A 19,910-nucleotide genomic window follows, 5' to 3' on the forward strand; every position below is an offset into this window, starting at 1 on the left:
CCTGACCCCAGTTCTTAATATCCCCTCTTGCCTGAGCTCAACCTGGCAGCCATACAGAGATCCCTTCTTATCATCCTGGTCACAGACCATGACAGGGCTTGGAGCCCGGGCTCTCTGTCTAATTCCCGGAGATTCATGGTGACTCCTGGACAGTCTGGTAGTTCCTCAAAGGGGCCATCTGGCACAGGGCCCAAGCTTACTTAGCACCTGGCCTGGTTTGGGAGGGGTCAGGGTATCCAAGTGCTCACCTCACAAGTGTCACAGCCCCGATGGAGTCTTCTTACACATGGGAATCTCAGCCCATGAAGGACGCTAGGCTTGTCATTGGTGGGGCCAAGGGGCTAGCAGTTCTCGTTAGAACTCAGAATGCTGTCACCAGCCTGGACCTCTAGCTACACTGTGTTTGACAGAGAGCGTCTACAGTACATGACCTGTCATCTTAGGAACTCAGTGTCCTGTGCTTAAAGTGAGGGGGTGTGACAGGCTCATCAGAAGCTCAGCCTGGGGGCCGAGGACGTGTCACAGGTATGGCCCGGCTCTAATCTGAAATGCTCAACAGGAGTCTGGGCCAAAGCTTTCTAGGGCCGCCGATGGTGGCAGGTCAGAGCCCACTCTCACAGGTCTTTGGGGCCACTGACTTGCCCTTCAGCCCTGCCTCCCTGAATGCAAAGCCTTCACCTCAGCGGCCACCAATGGCTATGCAGAAAAGCCACCCCAGCACAGCTCCTGTGGCTCACCCACCCAGTGTCACTCAGGGAAACTCTTGCCAGAAGCCAAACAGGCTCAGCCTGCCTGTCCAGAGCTAAGGAGACCATTGGTGCCTGCCCTTCTAGGTCGATGTTCACACCAGTGTCTGTCTGTCTGTCTGTCTGTCCTATGCCATGTGGCCACACTGGCCTCCAGCAGGCTCCCTCATGAACAGTGACCCTGAGGCAACTTCAGAGATGGATGGGCAATGGTTCTAACCCTCTCACCTTGCAGCTGTTTCCCTCCTGAGGCTGGTTCCGCCTACTTAGACAGTACCAGTCAGAGCCTTCACCCCCAGGTCCTGGTGGTGGCTGCTCGACTCCTAAACCTTTAGGAAAAAAAATCTATGTCCTTTCCCTGAGGCTCCTGTCCCCAAAGCATACCTAAAGCCTGGCTGCCTCCTTCCCCAGACTGTCAAGAGTCACTCTGCTCTGCTCTGCTGTCTTCCACAAGCCCTCCACCCTATCCTAGAAGCTCCCAGCCATTTAGACCAGGGTCTCAGGAAGGCTTAGAAACTTCTCCATCAGTGGGAGGGATGGGTTGAGAGGCACAGACCTGGAAGGTTCTTCAGAAGTGGCCTGCTCGGGGCTCTGGGGATAGGAGGGCTCAAGGGGCTAAAGGGCAGCTCTCTCCTTACCTGCCTCTACCTGCCTACGCCAGGTCTAGAAGATGCTCCCGATTCACCGCCCCATGTACAGCAGTCTTAGAAACGAGCACAGGCCGGACGTGGTGGCGCACGCCTTTAATCCCAGCACTTGGGAGGCAGAGGCAGGCGGATTTCTGAGTTCGAGGCCAGCCTGGTCTACAGAGTGAGTTCCAGGATAGCCAGGGCTACACAGAGAAACTCTGTCTTGAAAAAACAAAAAAACAAAAAAACAGAAACGAGCACAGATCAGAGCTGGGGATGGCCCCCTGCTGCAGCCAAGCGAGTGACTTTGGCCTGCACATCTAGTTTACCAAATGCAAGGATGAGCTGCCAAGGGAGCTGGCGTGAGGAGCACCTGCTTGCAGAGACCGAAGCAGCGGCTGTGGCGCTGCTGGGCTGGGTGGGAGGGACAGGATTCACCTTGGCTGGATCTGTCTTAGGCCTGGACCTCTGAACCCCTGATGGTCCCTGAAACAGGCACCACTCCTCAGAGCCTTGGCCTCTGTACCCAGAGATCCACTTAGGAGAAAAGTCCTAAAGTCACATGTGGTAGCACAAGTAGGCAGAAAGAGCAAGCATCCTTAGACTGGGCATGGGAGTCATGCAGGAGGCAGAGGCAGGCAGATCTCTGTGAGTCTGAGGCCACCCTGGTCTACATAGTAAGTTCCAGGCCAACCAAGGACATGTCTCACCAAAACCAACCAACCAACCAACCAACCAACCAACCAACCAAATAAATAAATAAAAGGAAGGAAAAGGAAAATATACAGATCAGGAATTCAAGGCCCAAATCCTTTACTTATTAGCAAGTTTGAGGCCAGTCTGAGCTACGTAAGATCCTGTTTAAAAATCCTGGCCTGGAAGTGTAGCTCTGTGGTGGACTTCTTGCATGTGCATGGTCCCAGATTTAATCCCCAGCCCCGAAACAAAGCAATAAAAGGAGAGAAAGTCCTTACTCAGGGTAATGCCCGACCAGAAGCTTCAGCGAGGGGAGGTCTCCTTTGGCGGCAGCGTAGTGGATAGGCAGGGCGCCCGTGTCTGTGGTGATGGCCGAATTTGCACCGCCCTGGTACAGCAGCCACTTCACCACATCCGGGTGGCCAAAGCGGGCAGCCAGATGCAGGACTGTGGCACCAGAGTTATCTTTTTCCTGTGGAGGAGAGCCAGTTAGAACCCTATAGTCCAAACCTGTTCTTGCCAGGTGCTCAGTCCATTCACTGCCAGCCTCTTTCAGGCAGGGGGAAGACCGTGTGCTTGAGCTAAGCTTAGTGTAGCGGGCTTTTGGGGTGAACTGGAACCTAGGCTTGTGAATCCCGCCTCTGTCCTTTAGCAACTGCTGGCTGGCTTTGCCCCTCAGGTCACAGGCAGCAGCGCCATGAAGGTCTCTTGGAGGCCTTCAGGGCATGAAGGCAAGCTGCAAGAGACTCCCTCCCAAAAACACAGCATCATAGCAGGAGTCTGGGCTCAGGCCTGGCACCCAGGAAACACTTGAGCGAATGAGAACGTTGTGGGGCTGAGTAAGGCCAGGAGAGATGACCAGGTCAGGCTCCACCAGGCTGGTATCAAGATCCCCCTGCTCCTAACCTTTGTTCTTCTTCTTCCTCATTCCCAGGTGTCCCTTGAAAGGGACAAAGGCTTCCATCCTGGTACACCTCTAAACCCGCCTCCCCCCCCCCCCCCCAGAAAGAAGTTGCCCTCTTGTCGACTCCCATGCACATGGCTTCAGGAACAAGCTGTGTTCTTGTGCTGTAGAGGAGGAGGTCACAGGGCACTGGTGGGCAGGGCCTGGGGCAGACAGCCAATGGTGTAGGTGTGTACTAGCAGCAGGCTCCTTGAGAGGCTAGGTAAAACCCCTACAGACACCCTCTGGGTTCAGACCTGTTCTTCATATATATATATATACCTACTGTGTCTCTCTTTGGGGAAGGGGCTGTTCATGGGCAGGGAGAAAAGCTCCCAGCAGCACCCCGAATCTCTGGATCTAGGCTGCTGCATTTGAGATTGGCATTATCCCAGGATCTGAGAGCATCCAGCACACATTCATCAGAGATGGCTGGGATTAGGAGAAAGTGTGAAGCAGCTGTGAGAGGCAACGGGAAGTAAGGCCTCTCCTCCTCTCCCTGTAGAGAGAGGATACCACAGAGACACAAGTGGCCGAGATTCAGACAATCTGAGCTACGGGAATCTCAGCAGGAAGGCCCTAGAGCCTCCTGATAGGAGAAAAGGATGCAGGGGGCTAGCATGGCATCCATCAGGCTCTGGAGGCAGAGAGGACCATGGGACAGAAAGTAACAGGCAAGAAGGGACCGAGGAAGACACCAGAGTTCCCTGCTGTGGGGTGCAGGTGCAGGCGTGTGTAGGCGTATGCAGTCTGTTCCCTGGAGCTCAGGCATAGGCAGCTAGAGGTGGCCTAAGCAAGACCACAGCGATGAAGGTCGGGTACCTTAGTTCTTGAGAACAGCCTTCTCTTCCCACTGGCCTTAGGATATGGGCCTGAGGCTCTAGGGCATCCCTATAGCTCGAGGCTTCTGCATAATGATGGCACTATGAAGTCAGTGGCCTGAGTTCAAGGTGCCATCAGCTGGACAGGCCCTGGGAGCCTTGTGTGCTGGGGCCCACATTCTAAGCTGTTTATCTCTGGGCCAGATAGAACCAGAGATTGAGGTCAACCCTCAGGCCCTGTTCTGCCCCTAGCTTCCTGGGAGTAGAGGATAGGACACTTGATAAACCGGGCACAAGGTTACTCTTTCCTTCCACCTCCTCCATTGGTGATAAAGGAGGCTTCCGGCCAGTGCTGGGCTTAGAATCGGGGAGGCAGGAACCTCCCAAGAGACAGGAGGAGTGGACCATGTGGCTGCAGGCCACATGGCCAGGAACTCCTGATAACAAGGCCAAGAGATAAGGGAAGGAGAGACTCTTCCAGAAAGATGGGAGGTGGAGCTTGCCCCCAAGGACAGCAGGTGGGAGCTGTATTGGCTTTTGCTAGGCTACTGCAGATGAGACTGAAACTGGCCCTCAGCCCTTCGATTTGCAGCTAACCCAGGGGTTTGTTTTTGTTTGCCTGGTTGATTTTGTTTTTTTTTTTTTTTTGTTTTTTTTTTTTTAAGATAGGGTCTCACTCTGTACCCCCAGGCTGACTTCAAACTCACAACAATTCTCCTGCCTCAGTCTCCCAAGTGCTGTGGTTACAGATATGAGCCATTCAGTGGTCACTGTCAGCTGGAAATCAGCTTCCTTTCTCAGCTGGTTGCTGGGCAACCAGAGCGTCATCCCAGTTCCTTACCTTGGCCTAGGAGACCCTCTAGGCCTGGCCTGGGTGGCCTTCTACCCCTATCCCTCGCTATCACTCTGGTCTCCCCAGCCTTCCTCCAGCACATCACAGAGCGTTTCCCTTCTTTTTCTCTGTGCTGAGGGCTCTGATCCACTCGGCAGCCAGGACTCCCCTTGGCAGGTCACACCCCTCAACGTCACCAGGCACAAAGATGCCAGGTGGGGCTGAGAAGTGATTTCGAGTTGGAAGGGCCCAAAGTTGCTCATGTTCTTAGGTCCACTTATTCCCTGAGGAGAACTCCCTCACCTCATGTCCCACTACCTTTGTCTCTGACTTAGTGGTATCTGCATCTTGGCCTGGGGTGATGTCTGAGACCCTATTTATTCTCACTCCAGACCTGAACCTGGTGGCTATGGGCTTCTAATTTGGCAGCCAAGGCCCATCACTGCCCCACCTTCTTCCGCCCTGGGCCACTCCCTCCAGCGAGTGCTTTGCCTACTCTAGGAGATATCAGCCTAACAGAGTCCAGCTTCCCCCCAACCCCACCCCCGGGTTCTCCTAATATCACGCAGCCAGGTATCTACCCCAGTCCTCAATCTCAGGGGCCCACTTTATCTAAAGCCTTTTGGAAAGAGCACAAGGCTCAGCTTAGCCACGACCATGTCTATTCCACCCGTCTTTGAGCCGCAGGAGGGCTGGAGTCCTCTCTGGGCCCAAACTGTCTCTTAGAGTGGACTCACCTGCACCCTGCAGCCACCCTGTGTGAGCAGCCACTGCAGGCAAGAGAGGTAGCCTGTGGCGGCGGCGTCATGGGCTGGTGTGGCGCCGTTGCGCGCGCGGGACACGGCTGGGAGGGCAACCTCCTCCACCAAGTAGCGCAGACAGTGCAGCTTGCCTGAGCGGGCCGCATGGTGCACCGGCAGGGCGTCTAGCGAGTCGCGCAGAGAAGGCCCCAGCAGGCCGGCGGCGTGCAGGGACCTCAGCACGTCCAGGTCGCCCCGCCGTGCCGCCTGCAGCGCCTGCTCCAGGGCCATGGTGTCGCCCTCGGCGCCGCGATCCGGCGCTCAGTGGGCTCCCCGGGGCGTCATGCGGGTGGTCCCAGGCTCCAGGAGCAACCTCGCCGTGCAGCCGTCGGAGGAGTGCGGACCCGGGATGCAGAGAGCCTGCCAGCCGGCTCTGCGATCCCGGGGACTCAACTCCAGCTCTGCAGCGCTCTGGGGCGGGGACCCCGAAGAGTGCCCACTTAAGCCTGGGTCCCGCCCCCGCCACGCCTCCTCTCTGCCCCGCCTCCCCTGCCCTGAGCCCTCCCCTATCCCCGGCGGCCAGCAAGGGTTGGTGCGCACTTTTCTAATTTGCTGCGCACAAAACCTGAATAGGATTCTACTACCCTCCAAACACAGACCCGTTCACTCAGCTGCCCAGTGGCCTCTATGTTTTGTTTTAGGTTGCTGGGGACACAAGCCAGCAAGTGACGGCAATTACAAGGAGAGACAAATGTCACTAGAACCTGGCAAATGTGAGTTAGAAAATATTTTGTCGGGCTGGAGAGATGGCTCAGCGATGAAGAGCACTGACTGCTCTTCCCAAGGTCCTGAGTTCAATTCCCAGCAACCACATGGTGGCTCACAGCCATGTATAATGGGGATCCGATGCCCTCTTCCTGTGTGTCTGAAGACAGCAACAATGTACTCACATACATGAAATAAATTATTTTAAAAAAGAAAGAAAGAAAATATTTTGTCACAGGCATCAAGAAGGTGCCCGATGCTTGGTCTGGTTGGTAAGAAGGGACGTTCAAAGCCAGGGAACTAGACGCCACTGCCCAGAAGTTTAAAAAGTCCCACCAAGTGCAGAATGCAACTGCCCTCATGCTCAGGACTTCAAGGTTCCTCTAGAGTACAAAGTCTAGACCCAAGAAAAAGATGGGAGATGGGAGAAAGCAGAAAGAGAAAGTAAGGAGGGAGTCAGCAAAATGACTGGGTAAAGGGGCTTGCTGCCAAGCCTAACAACCTGAGTTCGATCCCAGGGACCCACATGATGGAAGGAGAGCCTGAGCTACCGAAAGTTGTCTTCTGCCCCCACATGCGCAGTGTAGCAATGGCCCCCAAGTAAATAAACACAATGATTAGAGGGGGGGACCCTCAAAACTCATATGATCTATTTCTTTCTTAAGTAAAAGGAAGTTAGGACTTAGAACTGTTTGGACCAGGGTGTGGATGACTCTGATTACTCAGGTTGGTGTGTGTGTGTGTGTGTGTGTGTGTGTGTGTGTGTGTGGTGGTGGTGGTGGTGGTGGTGGGGAGTGGACTTGAAGGCCTGGGCCTGCCAAACTAAGGACCAGAAAAGGAGGACGTGAGGGCTGGAGGCTATTGGAGAGACGCTCCAGCGCCTTCGTGCAAAGAATCGCTATTGTGAGTGAGGACCCTGGGAAGTGCTGGAGGGTCCAGGCAGGTAAGCACTAGGGTCAAACTACCTTAAGGGGCAGAGCTGGAAACAGGTCATGGGAGCTGGAGAAGGCAAGGCCTGCTGGGCTGAAGCAGAGGCTCCCAGAAAGGAGGGGTTGTGCAAGCTGTGGGAGCGCAGCAAGCATATCGGGCAATCTTGAAACTGCTCGCGTTCTTCCTCTTCGTCTCCCACGCACAGCGGAGGTCAGTCAGAACCCAGCCCCACTCCCCGGGCGTTGTTTCCATCACTGCCTAGCTCCTACCAGCCAGGGCGGTGCTGGAAATGTAAACGGAAGCTGTTTGCAGAACGCAAAGAGTGGGTCTCGGGGCAGTCTCAGATACCATTCCCGTTTTCACCACATGGTGGCGCCATGCACGGTGTCCGCCTGAGCTCCCGGGTGAGCTCAAACTTCGTCGCTGTTCGCGGCATGCTCAGTTGAGTTTCCAACCACTTCCGCCTAGCTGGTAAGGCCTCATTCCTCCAGAGGACCTGCGGTTACTGGGACCTGTAGTTTCTTTTCAGAGGTTTCCAGATTCCTCACAGTGCCATAGCTTCGCTGCCGCTATGTACTTTTTGAACTAAGTACATTAGCATACCCCAACAGGCAGGTGCCCCTTAAGACCAACAAGTGTCAGGGAACCAAACTAAGATGCTGGACCTGGCTTCTACTCCCCTGTAGCTTCTTTGACAGAAGTCTTGAAATTCTTCCACCCTACAAAGTTGGTGCCTTGACCCTGGATACTTTGCGTGTTTTTGTTTGTTTGTTTATTGTTTGTTGTTTTTGTTTATTGTTTTGTTTTGTTTTTGTATGGCTCCTACGTCAAATGCCTCTGAGTCGGTACCAACTCGGCCAGGGACAACGACATGAGACAGGTGTTACTACACATCCTGGCTGACCGATCTCTCAGATTCCCCGAGGACACAGCTAATATTCAGACTGGGAGCCAGGCCCTTTCAGCTGTCTGTCCTCCCTATCTGACTCTTCTACTCCACCAAGTCCTTTCCAGCAGTCTTAAAGGGCCCTGTCGTCAGAGACACAGTATAAAACCCTTACCACTACCCAGGCATGGTGGGTGCCAGGCTCTTCATTCAAATAGTTAATCCTTAAGGATGTTTTTGTTTCGTTTTGGTCTTTTGTTTTTTGTTTTTGTTTTTGTTTTTTTCAGTAGCTGGCCTTGAACTTGCTAGCATCTCAGGCTCATCCTATTTCTTCCTTATGATGCTAGCATTACAGGCAAGAACCACCTCCAGAGGGGTCCAACTCTCATTTTATAGCTGTGGAAACAGAGGCATGAGTGGTTTATTTTGTGGTGTGTGTGTATGTGTGTGTGTGTGTGTGTGTGTGTGTGTGTGTGTGGTGTCACAATGCTCATGGATGTCAGAGGACAGCTTGCGTGAGTTGGTTTTCTCCTTCCACTAAGTGTATCCTGGGGATTGAACTCAGGTCGTCAGGTTAGTGGGAGGTGCCCTTACCCGACAAGCCATTTCACAGTCTTTTTAAAAATTAATTAATTTTTAATTACTTAATTTAGTTAATTTATATGAGTACAGTGTAACTGGCTTCAGACACACCAGAAGAGGGCATCAGATCCCATTACAGATGGTTGTGAGCCACCATGTGGCTGTTGCTGGGAATTGAACTCAGGGACTTCTGGAAGAGCAGTCAGTGCTCTTAACCACTGAGCCATCTCTCCAGCCCTCACATGGTCTTTTTTTTAAGCTTAAGGTGACACAGATGAGAAGAGACAAACGTGACCGTCCAGTGTACTTCCTTCCTCTACATCCCAGGGTGGAATTTTCTCTTCCGGAAGCTCCCTCTGTCTCTGCCCCCTCTGGGAGTGAGCTTAGGGCCTCCCTCCTCTCCTCTGAGGGTCTCTTCTTATCTCCTTCTGCTGGACGCATCAATGCCCTCACCTCCAAGCTGGGTGAAAATTAATTCTCAGGCATCTCCCATGGCCAAGGACTGGTACCTTTCTCAGTACCCTAGGAAGGACCGGGGTAGAGCATGTCCCCATGGTACTGAGGATCACCCTAGATCCCCTAGAGCCTGAGCCCCACTTTCTGAACACCCTACTACCTCACCAGGTTCTCCTGCTTCTAAAGAACTCCATCTTCCAGATCCCTAGCAAACTCCCAGAATCCTTTGGTTGAAGAGAGGGGTGCATTACCTAGGTTAAAATCCTTTGCTGGGTGTCGTGGCGCACGCCTTTAATCCCAGCACTCGGGAGGCAGAGGCAGGAGGATTTCTGAGTTTGCCAGCCTGGCCAACAAAGTGAGTTCCAGGACAGCCAGGGCTATACAGAGAAACCCTTTCTCGAAAAAAAAAAATCTTTTATAGCGGGGGTGAGCAGGATAGAGACTTAAAATTGAGGTATCTGGTATAGCACAGGGAGAGTTTGCTTTCTGCCCTAGGGCCTTTTTTTTTTTTTTTGAATATACTTTCTTTATTGAGGGGTGACAAACAAAAACAAAAAGAGCAAACATGTAAAAACCCAGGGTGCTAGAAATACAAACTCGGGGGCTGGTGAGATGGCTCAGTGGGTAAGAGCACCCGACTGCTCTTCCGAAGGTCCGGAGTTCAAATCCCAGCAACCACATGGTGGCTCACAACCATCTGTAACAAGATCTGACTCCCTCTTCTGGAGTGTCTGAAGACAGCTACAGTGTACTTACATATAATAAATAAATAAATCTTAAAAAAAAAAGAATACTTAAAAATAAAAAAAAAAAAAAAAAAAAGAAATACAAACTCAATTCAGACTCAAGCTCGTCTAGACCCTGGTCATAATCCCCAGTGAGGTGCCTGTGAACACCAAGCCAGGGACGGGGACAGGAGTGAATTGGAAGCCAAGAGAAAGGGCAGGAAGGGATCTCCTAGGTCTCCCGGTGTCACCCCTGCAGTGGCATCTCCATCTTCCCAATGACTGAAGATCTGCCAGGCCCTGTCCTCTTGGCCCCAACCTCACCCTAACCAGAGCATGAAGGCTGATGGCAGTCGGTCCTCCCTTCCCTTGCTTAGTCCTCACTTGCTCTGGCCTCCAGCCTTATTCTTTCCCTTCACATTCTTCTCCTTGATTAGTAGCAGGTTAGGTACTGTAGAAAGCCACAGTGAGGGGCTGGTGAGATGGCTCAGTGGTTAAGAGCACCGACTGCTATTCCAAAGGTCCTGAGTTCAAATCCCAGCAACCACATGGTGACTCACAACCATCCGTAACAAAAATCTGATGCCCTCTTCTGGAGTGTCTGAAGATAGCTACAGTGTACACACATATAATAAATAAATTAATTTAAAAAAAAAAAGAAAGCCACAGTGAGGCTGGGGGTCAGAAGAGGTGGGGTGGAGACGGGGTGAAGACGAGGGAAGAGCTGTCCTAGGGCCCCTCTCTTCATGGGATCCCAAACTGTACAACCAGCTCTTCTTTCTCGTCCACGCAGATCTGAGAAAGTGCACTATAGGCATATGCAGCTATCTTAGAGACCTGCTGCAAGTCAGAGAAGGGGATAGGCTCGCTGGCCAGCACTTGGTGGGGCTGGCTGGTGAGAGATGGCAGCGGTGGCAGCTTCTTCCAATGGGTCAGACTGCTGCTAAGCACAGCCAAGCGGGTACTGTACTGCCTTGCTCGGTCCGTGTACTCATGCTGTTCCATGCCCTGGGAGTCTGCGGCAGACACATCAATGATGTTGCTAGCTGTCTTGGCAAGGATGGAGGAAAGCAGGGCCTACTCATCTGTGGGAGCTGAAGGTAGGCTATGGTAGTTGGGCTTGGCTCCATTGAGGGCTTTGGTAGGGGTGCTACTGGGGTCCAGCAACAGCTTCCTCTCCTCCCGATCCTGGTCCGAGTCTTCATTTTTGCTGCTATAGCAGCACCCCATGGCAGGGGTTGGGCCGGGCACTCAGGCGGTGCTGAGGAGGGACAGCGTCTGTCAGGAGCCTTTCTGGTCACATGCCATTGGGCCTTCAAATAGTGGAAGCCCTGGGAAGGAATGTTTCCACACTCACCCTCGGGGCTACGAGCAGTCTTTGATCAGTGTAGGGTGGGCTTGGGGACACTGGACTGAGTTGGGGGCAAGGGACCCACACAACCCCTCCATCCCCAGACAGGGTTTCCCTCTGTAGCCTTGGCGTCCTGGAACTGACCATGTAGACCAGGCTGGCCTCAAATTCCAAGATCCACCTGCCCCTGCCTCTCAAGTGCTGGGATTAAAAGCGTGTGCCACCACTATCAGGCTACACAATTCTTTTTTAAAAATGAAAATTCACTTTTCTTTTTAACTGTTTTTTAACTGTTTTTTGTCCGTGTGTGAATTTGTGCATATGACTGCCATGCCCGAGAAGTCCAGAAGGGGGCGCTAGATGCCCCAGAACTGGAGATGTAGGTAGTTTTGCGTGCGCAATCCGATCTGAAACGCAGGTCTCTGCAAGAGCAATACTTGCTTTTAAGCACTGAGCCTTGTAAACTCCTCTTTGAGCTCTTAAAAGATAATTAATGACTGAGAATGGTAGCACACTCCTTTAATCCCAGCGCTCGGGAGGCAGAGTTTGGCTGCTCTTTGTGAATTCGAAACTGGCCTGGTCTACATATTGAGAGGCTAGCCCACAGGCATGCTAGACCCGACTGTGGGGGGAATCAGGCAGCCCCAAGGCCTGCTGCGACAAATCCTCATAGTTAGGACTGTTGGGTTGGTGGAAATGAGGAAGCGAAGGCCGAAAACAGCGAGTTCGGAGCTTGTACAAAGTAACTCCTTGGAGGTTGTACTGGGGGGTTCTTGCATGCCACAGAGAGAAATAGGGCTGAGCGCTCCTGTCCAGGCTGCCCTGGGCCCCTTCCCTGGTACACTGGTTCCACTGTTTCCGAATGTCTGCCGTGGGAGCCCTTCCAGGAATTTGGGGTTAGTGAAGGGAATGGGGCTCGATGGCAGGAGGGAGGGGTCCTCCCAGTACCCTGGACAGAGCCCTCCCTGGCTCCGCTCCTCAAGCACCTCCTACTGGCTCTGGTTGTTCGGGTCTCGCCTTCGGAGCCCAAGACTGTCCCAAAATTGCAACAGGGTCCGTGGAGGTAGCCGTTGCCCTGTCAGCCGACCCAGGGAGGGGAGCCCGCAGCAGATGGGCGGGGGACGCCTGCCAGTTTGCAGCAGCAACGGCCACGCGTTGTGGAGGCGTGTCTGGGCCCGCTGGGGCCCAGAGGAGCAGCCGGGGCACACGCCCAGGACCGCCTCCACTCGTCTGTCATGTGACCTTCGTCTGTCCCACAGGTGGAATCTGGAGTCCAGAGCAAGTTGAAAATGAGATGAACTCCGAGGACCCCGGGGGTTGCCTCTTCTTGGGAAGCGGAGCTACGGTTTCTTTTTCACACCCTAAGGCCGGGGAACCAGGTCATTTTTAAGTCAATGGGGTGCTCTAGATTTTATGGAGCACTTAATGTGAGGGGTCCAGCGACCCCAGTATTGGTTATGGCCGCTAGGTCGGAGAAAGATTGGACCTTGCAGAGACAGGATTTCCGTGCCCAGCTTAAAAGCAGTTGGTAGAACGAATCTCCTTTCAAACCCTTGTTGTATCTCTCTGAGGTCCCCGGCTGGAAGCTCTGCAGCCGCTGGGGACCTTTCGGTGGCCTAGGGAAGAGCTCGCAGATCCGTGGGCGTGAATGAAGCCATAGGGTGCAGGAGAGGAGGCGAGGCCTGGCCCCAACCACTCTTCCTGTCCAGGAGGTCAGTGGCCCGCACATCGCGCGACCCCACCACAGATGGGACTCTAAGGCCAGAGTGGCATCCCTGGGGGACACTGCCGACTCGTTCTCTCCAGCCCCACCCTGTGCAGTGACAAAGGCGGGAGGAGGGAGAGGCGCTGGCCCGACTCAATGGGGGCGGGGCGGAGCAGGGACGCAGCCCCCTTAAAGCCTAGTGGCTGATAGTGAGCGCACTTCTTTGGCGGGAGCTTGGGTCAGACTTTGAACTTGGTTACCGGCTTCGGTTTTCTCTCTGCCTTGCAGCAGGGGCAAGGATCCTCCACCCCGAGGTAACAGACCCTGTGCACCCTTCGCTTTCCTGCAGAGCATGAGGCTGCCCAGAAGAGTTGAGGACGCGGCGGAGCTGCGCAAGGTAGGAGCGGGAGATACGAACTCGTGGCAGGTGGGGTGGGCGATGGCGGTCTTTCTAACTGTGGTCTCAGCGCCTTCTCGCTCTCCCGCAGAACCTAAAGCCGCTGCTGGAGAAGCGCCGGCGCGCGCGGATCAACGAGAGCCTAAGCCAGCTGAAGGGTCTCGTATTGCCGCTGCTGGGCGCGGAGGTGAGTGTCTGGGAGCTCTGAAAACTGAAGTGGAGGGTCTTGGGGTGCCCAGCGAGGCGGATGGGCCTGCATGGTCCCGGGGCTCCGTGGGGATCCAAAGACCTGCGTGTGGTCCGCGTGATGGAGTGGTAGAGACCACCGCGCGACTGGAGAGCATTTGGGAGCAAGAACGAGGTACTCAGCTGCCCGGTTTATTGTGGGGTGTCTCTCTTGTCTGACCTGGCGCAGACTTCCCGCTCTTCGAAGTTGGAGAAGGCAGACATCCTGGAAATGACTGTGCGCTTCCTACAGGAGCAGCCTGCGACCCTGTACTCCTCTGCAGCACCTGGTGAGTGACCATGCTACATGCTCATCCCTTGCCCTCCAGTTTGCACCGTACTCAGGACCTGAGCCTCACATCTGCTCCCTGTGCGCAGGGCCTTTGAATAGCTACCTCGAGGGTTACCGAGCCTGTCTGGCGCGACTGGCCCGCGTACTGCCCGCCTGCAGCGTCCTGGAGCCCGCAGTGAGCGCGCGCCTACTAGAGCACCTGCGACAGAGGACTGTCAGTGATGACTCGCCCTCACTGACGCTACCACCCGCTCCAGCTCCAGCTCCTTCTCCGCCGGTGCCTCCTCCAGGCAGTTCTGGCCTTTGGAGGCCATGGTAGGTTCCTGGATATTTCACAGGCACCTGCTGCCGGCTGTCAGGGACCTGGATGGGCTACCGGACCAAGGAAGTTCTCCATGGCAACTGCATCTTCTCACTCACTTTGAGAACAGTCTAGCTCCAACTGCCCTGTCAAGAATCAGATACTGTGACCTGGCTGGGTGATGAAACCTTCAAGGAAGGGCTCGGCCAGAGGGTGAAATGGGGCCAAAGGAAAAAGAGCAAATATGTGCAGGGTGAGGAGAAGCCCAGACTGGAAGAAGTGGTGCCTCGGCAGGGACACACCTGCCCTACAGTGGGCAGCAGACCAAAGTCTGGTCTTGAAGCTCACCTGGGCCTGGTGCCACACCTGCTAGGATGGGTCACTGTGTTTCCAGCCACGCCTGGATATACTGCCAGCTCAGCTGGGCTTGTGACGTCTTTATGAACAGAGCAGTGGCTTGGGGACTTTGACCGTGCCTCCTCAGAGCACTGAGCAGGGCAAAGGAACAGCAGGGCAGTCAATCCTGTTCAACTCCTCCAATCCTAGGCTTCCCTTCCCACTGATCTGTAGAAGGGGGTGTGGACTCTCCCTTTTAATTCTCTAAGTGTTATTTCTCCCCCACCGCAGGTCTGGTGGTCTTGGGATGTGAGGGGAGGGTGAGACAAGAGGGAGGCTTCCCTGTGGCTTTGGAGGAGCAGAGCACAGGCTCTGGAATGGCAGGGACTCTGGAGAAGCAGAGGCAGGACCACCATCAGCCTTGCCTGCTTTCTCTGGTAAACCCCTCTCTGAATCCAGGCAGCTGGCCTATCAGAAACTTGCTCAGAGGTTATTTCTACCCCACGGAAGCCTGGAAGCCCATCAAGACTCAGGGAAGGGCCTTCAGATCCCAGGAGTGGGTGCTTCACAGAAAGTGGGAGGATTTGTGAGCCAGGGTCACTCCAAGTCCATGGGGATTTGCAGCGCCTAGCCACAAAGCTGCTTCCAAGTCTGCACTGGGAACCAGGTCACTAAAGCCAGGAAGACAGACTGACCAGGGAAGGGACAGTCACTATCTGCTTTGCTATGCATGTCTATGATGGATCTGGGCACTGATTTAGGTAGTAGGAGGTGAGGAAATTGGAGGCATTCATAAGAAGAAAGACAATAAAGATGAAGAGGGAAGGGGGCTCCCGGCAGTGCTGGGCTGGGCCCGGTTGCCTAGACTGTAAACTCTTGGGAGGCGGGGCTGGGTATAGTGCTCCTGTGTGTACCTCTGCGGTACTGGATGCACAGTGGCTGTGCAACAAACAGGATGGATTAAAGGAGTCATGTGACTGGCTCACACTGTATCGGACCTTGGACAGCCTGGCCTTTGCTTAGATCACCACTCCAAATTCCTAGAGCAGAGGTTCTCAACCTTCCTAACGGGGCAACTCTTTAATACAGTAACTCATGTTGTAGTGACCTTCCCCCCACCCCCAGCCATAAAATTATTTTGTTGCTACTTCACAACTAAAAATTGCTGTGTTATGAATAATGATGTAAACATCTGTGTTTTCTGATGGCCTCGGATGACCCTGTGGAAGAATCATACCCCCACTCCAAGGGGTCGCGACCCACAGGTTGAGAACCACTACCCTAGGCTCACCCACATATTTGTCCAACCAGGGTACATATGCAGTCTGTTTTGTTGTTCTTGGTGGAGCAAGAAGAGGCTGAGAAATCGTTGGCCCTGGCCCAAACTCACCCAAGAGGCTCTGGGCTTCTCCTTGAATATAAAGGGACATCCTCCTGTCTCCACACATAAGAACTCTCAATACTTGTTTACACAATGAGTTTTCAGCCATCTTTGCCTGAGGATTGAGACCCTGCCTCAAAGAGGGAAAAAAAAAATCTGGTCTGCCTGCTTCTGCGTCCTGAGTGCTGGGATTAAAGGCGTGTGCCACCACCCGCAGCTTGAATTTACTTTGGTCTGTTTCTTCATTTCACATGTATGGGTGTTTTGCTTGTATCACTTTGGGTGCCTTATGTCTGGGGAAGTCAGAAGAGGGCTTCAGATCCCCCGGGACTGGATACAGGTGGTTTCGAGTTGTGGGAATCAGACCGTAGTTTTATTTTTGCGATAGGGTTTCACTTCATAGCCCTGGCCTGTAACTCACTGAGATCTGCCAGCCTCTTCCTCTCCCAGGTGCTGGGTGTGCGCCGCCACACCCGATCCTCCATACAGGTTTAAACTTCATGATGGGAACATGACTGACCAGCCACCTCCTTTCAGCCTTTCCTTCTGCTTCCTGCTTCTGATTGTATCTCAGTTCTAGTTCTGTGAGGTATATTGGCCTGACCTTAAGTTATTAGACAAGCGACCGTGGTGGGATGGTGTGTGTATGGATAAACTGCTGACTCACAGGGCCCTGGCATGTCCAGGAGGAGAGAGTTCTCAGTCTGAGGCAAGAGGCCAGTTTCTCAGTGGAATGTGCTGGAAGACTGGGAAGGTCTAGGCTGGTGTTCCTAGCTGGGCTGGTGAAGCAGGGATGCCTGACTCCTCTTCCACAAGAGGCACTGAGTGTTTCTTCCTGGCATCTCCTTCCATGGACCCAGAGACCTGGCTGTGTCAGTGTGCAATAGAAGCTGCTTCAGACAGCCTCTCATGTGTGAGTGTGAACAAGCGCACGCGTGTATCAAGTCCGAGGGCTACTCCTCAGGTGTCTCTACTTTTTGTTTGAAGTAAGGTCGCTTACTGGAACTTTTCCAAGTGGGTGAGACAGGGAAGCTTCTAGGAATCCACCTGTCTATCTTGCCCATCTGTGATTCCAAGCACCTGTTACCATGGCCAGCTAAGTGTGGGAAGCCACATGTGCCGTTGCAGAGTGGCACTGACTACTGCTGGCCACCACGCATAAGTTTGGACAAACAACCAATGTGTACATATGCAGTAAAGTTTTTTGCAAAGACACTACCTGGCCCGGGCATGATAATGAGGCTTTGGGAGTATAACCAATCAGATGTGAGACATGCAAATGAGGTATGATAATGAGGCTCTGTGAGGTACAGAGAGAGAGAGAGAGAGAGAGAGAGGCCAATCAGATGAGGAACATGCAAATGAGGCTTAGTGCATAACCAATCCGGGTGTGAGACACGCCTCTCCTAGGCCTATATAAGCAGCACCAGTTCTGGGCTCGGGGTCTCTTCGCCTCTGCAATCAAGCTCTCCCAATGAACGTGTGCAGAAGGATCCTGTTGCAGCGTCATGCAGCGTCATTACTGCTGGCCAGTCTGGTGCGCGCAAGAGCTAAGCAGACATTTTCTGACCCTAAACAAGTCCATAACTGACCAAGAGCTTTGGGTGTCTGTTCTGAGATGACCGCATGTTGAGTCTAACTCTCTGACTGGACATCATACCATCTGGAGAAAAGGTCCCAACATCTCGCATGACTCCAGTGGAGAGGTGACTGTGACTGGGGGATGCGTAGTGCTGAGTTGTCTGGGAACCCTGTTTTGCTGAGATGTACACTTCTGAGGAGACCCAGGCTTTGAAGAGGACCCTACTTGCGTCTCTGGAACCAGGCAGTGAGACGAGTATGTATCTGCCTTCTGTGAGCACAAGGGTAAAGAAAGAGCTGTGCCTTGCAAAAATGCAGCCTCTCTCGCAGTATTCAAATTGCTCTGGCTACCTGTGAATCAACGCCTCAGCAAACAGGATCCCACTGGTTGCTTGGGAGAGAGCAGAATGAACCTAGGCCACAGGAGACACCAGGAAGAAGCTGTGGCCCTATAGAATCCCCTAAGCCCTCTCTGTGAGGTGGGGTCTCTCTTGCAGAGGGATGGTGGGTATTGAGGGAATGTCTTATATGTGAGCATCATCGGCAGTCTCTGGTCATGGCAGAGCTGATAGGGTAATGGGCTTGCAGCTGAGGGTACTAGGGTCAGAGCCAGTGTCCAAGCATCCCTAAGAGGCAGGTTTGACCATTTGTCCTCAATTAAACCAAATAACGCCATCTCACTGAGTAGAGGTGTTTACACTCAGGACTGGTGGTCTGAGTCCAATCCCCAGGTCTCAGTGGACCGAACAATGGACAGATAGAACCAGTTCCACAAACTTGTCCTTTGACCTCCACTCGCAGGCCATGGCGGCTTGCACCCTCCGTATGATAACTGGTAATAACTGAGCTGGGCACGGGGGCTCCTGCCTTTAATCTCAGCACTTGGGAAGCAGAGGCTAGCCTGGTCTACAGAGTGTGTTCCAGGAGAGTCAGGGCTACACAGAGAACCACTGGAAAAACCAAAACCAGATGATAATTAATAACAACAATAATAGATAATAATAAATAATAATAGATAATAACCATCACACCAACAACAGAAATAACATTAAAAGTGGCAAATAGCGAAGACCAACTAAAGATTTATTCAAATGTGGCCACACTGGGAGGAGAAACAACTCAATCTGGTGGCTTCCAGGTCTTACCGCGAGGGGAGGGTTTAAACAGAAGGAAGCGGTGTGCTTAGCTAGGCAGTCCTGGTCAAGGTGTGGGCCCACCCCATCAGAGTCTCAGACCCAGTCTCTCCTGCAGGGCGGTCTGATGGGCTGTCAGATCTGTGTGGAATTCTCCGTCTGACACCAGGCTTCAGTCTTTTCTATTTCCCAGAAGGAGATGCCTGGAGAAACCCTAATTCGCTGGGGCTGTTGTTCAATGCTCTCAAAGTCAAAGGGGGGGAGCACTGGTTTCTGTTCCTAATTTCTGCTTTGGGGTTAAAGTCTCAGGCAGGCTGCCTAGGGGTGTGGCTTTGTTCTCATCAAGGCTCTGGAAGCTTTGCCCAAGCACATATTTACAGCATTTAGGCCCTCATAACTCCGATTATTTTTAACCTTTTACATATTTACTTTTCAAAGACATGTCAGGTGGCCTGCATTGCTCCAGGGAACAGCTAACGCGGCCTGTGGCCTTACTTCCTCAAGCCTTAATTCCTCTGTGGGCTGCCGAGCTTAGTGTGTTTTGTCTGTTCTTCACTGGACTGTACCCACTCTCTGAGAGCTGCCCAGACATGCGCTATCCCGGAGAAGGCAGCCACCCACCGAGGCTTCCCAGTGAGTAACAAGTTTCACTTGGGGTTTTCAGAGGCCTGGGCAAAGCCTCAAGCACTTAGAGCAGCTCCAATAAAACATGAATAATGGTTTTAGGGTCGTGAGAAAGGCGCTGGGGGACACACCTCACACCCGCGGCGGCTTGTTACGGCATGTCCACCAGGGGGCAGCAAAGAGCGGAGGCCTACACCGGACTTGGCGGCAGGAATGTGGCGTTTTCTGGCTAGGGCGAGGTGGGTGAAAGAGGATTTCAAGCGGAGTGTGTGCCTGCTGATGCTTCTGGGGCAGAGGGTTTGCCCAGAGCCCTGTCTTGGGGTCTTAAAGTGAATTTTTACATTAATTAAAGTAGATGTGTGTGCGATGTGCCAGGAGTCCTAGGAGCCCAGAGGATACTGGAGTGACTAGTGTTAGTGATGCGTTATGAGCTGCCCAACATGGGTGCTGGGAATTGCGCCCTTAACTGCTGAGCCATCTCTCCAGCCCTACTCCTTGCATTGTGAATGAATATTATCCATGCATGATTAAGTAGCAACCCCCATGGATCACCTGGAAAATACTGGCTCATGAAACCTGATGTTGCACGGCTCTCCCCGCTGTTATTGTCACCACAGGACAGGAAGCTGCTGCAGTCACTGTGTACTGGGGAGATCCTGGCAATGGACAATGCACATGGTGTTTTAATGTCATGGTCAAGTCACATTGATTTCATGGAACGAGGAAGAGTCCTGGTACTTTGAGCGTCCACGGAGAAAACTAGGAGCTGATCAAAGGCAGACAGCACAAAGCCATAAGAAATACAGAATCCAGGCCGGTGAGATGGCTCAGTG

At 53.2% G+C, this 19,910-nt stretch overlaps 2 protein-coding genes, 1 long non-coding RNA gene and 1 pseudogene across 9 annotated transcripts in view; 2 read left to right on the plus strand and 2 right to left on the minus strand.

The window, feature by feature from the left end:
• Positions 1-5,905, minus strand: part of Espn (espin) — a 32,084-nt gene extending 26,179 nt beyond the window's left edge. For 3 of the 5 annotated variants that reach the window (XM_006539063.3, XM_006539061.3, XM_006539059.3), the window contains exons 1-2: positions 5,405-5,904; positions 2,350-2,543 (exon numbers count right to left, since the gene is read on the minus strand). In XM_006539063.3, the coding sequence (XP_006539126.1) occupies positions 2,350-2,543; positions 5,405-5,698 (488 nt within the window). In that variant the 5' untranslated portion in view covers positions 5,699-5,904. Of the gene's footprint in view, positions 1-2,349; positions 2,544-5,404 lie in introns of all 5 variants that reach the window. The other 2 variants (XM_006539060.3, NM_207687.3) reach the window with 2 other exon arrangements.
• Positions 9,540-11,055, minus strand: Gm13077 (predicted gene 13077; annotated as a pseudogene).
• Positions 12,358-15,960, plus strand: Hes2 (hes family bHLH transcription factor 2). 3 transcript variants are annotated; one of them, NM_001301805.1, is made up of 5 exons: positions 12,358-12,814; positions 13,096-13,204; positions 13,296-13,391; positions 13,620-13,719; positions 13,808-15,960. In NM_001301805.1, exons 2-5 carry the CDS (start codon positions 13,160-13,162, stop codon positions 14,038-14,040), a joined length of 474 nt encoding a protein of 157 aa, NP_001288734.1. In that variant the 5' UTR covers positions 12,358-12,814; positions 13,096-13,159; the 3' UTR covers positions 14,041-15,960. The 3 variants fall into 3 exon arrangements, with proteins under 3 accessions (NP_001288734.1, NP_032262.2, XP_017175471.1); NM_008236.4 differs by having other exon boundaries at positions 12,358-12,481; positions 13,157-13,204; XM_017319982.2 differs by lacking the exon at positions 12,358-12,814 and having other exon boundaries at positions 12,948-13,204; positions 13,808-14,251.
• Positions 15,961-17,456: 1,496 nt separating this feature from the next.
• Gm30622 lies at positions 17,457-19,910 on the plus strand. Its single transcript, XR_390991.3, has 4 exons — positions 17,457-17,576; positions 18,892-19,086; positions 19,180-19,316; positions 19,695-19,910. It is a non-coding gene; the product is annotated as a predicted gene, 30622 (long non-coding RNA).

The sequence above is a fragment of the Mus musculus genome, chromosome 4 (assembly GCF_000001635.26).
Source record: "Mus musculus strain C57BL/6J chromosome 4, GRCm38.p6 C57BL/6J".
In the NCBI taxonomy this organism is placed as follows: domain Eukaryota; kingdom Metazoa; phylum Chordata; class Mammalia; order Rodentia; family Muridae; genus Mus; species Mus musculus.

Coding starts and splice junctions, on each gene's coding strand:
- Hes2 (NM_001301805.1), top strand. CDS start 13,160: ATGAGGCTGCCCAGAAGAGTTGAGGACGCGGCGGAGCTGCGCAAG. Junction 13,392..13,619: donor TGCCGCTGCTGGGCGCGGAG/GTGAGTGTCTGG, acceptor GACCTGGCGCAG/ACTTCCCGCTCTTCGAAGTT. Junction 13,720..13,807: donor GTACTCCTCTGCAGCACCTG/GTGAGTGACCAT, acceptor CCCTGTGCGCAG/GGCCTTTGAATAGCTACCTC.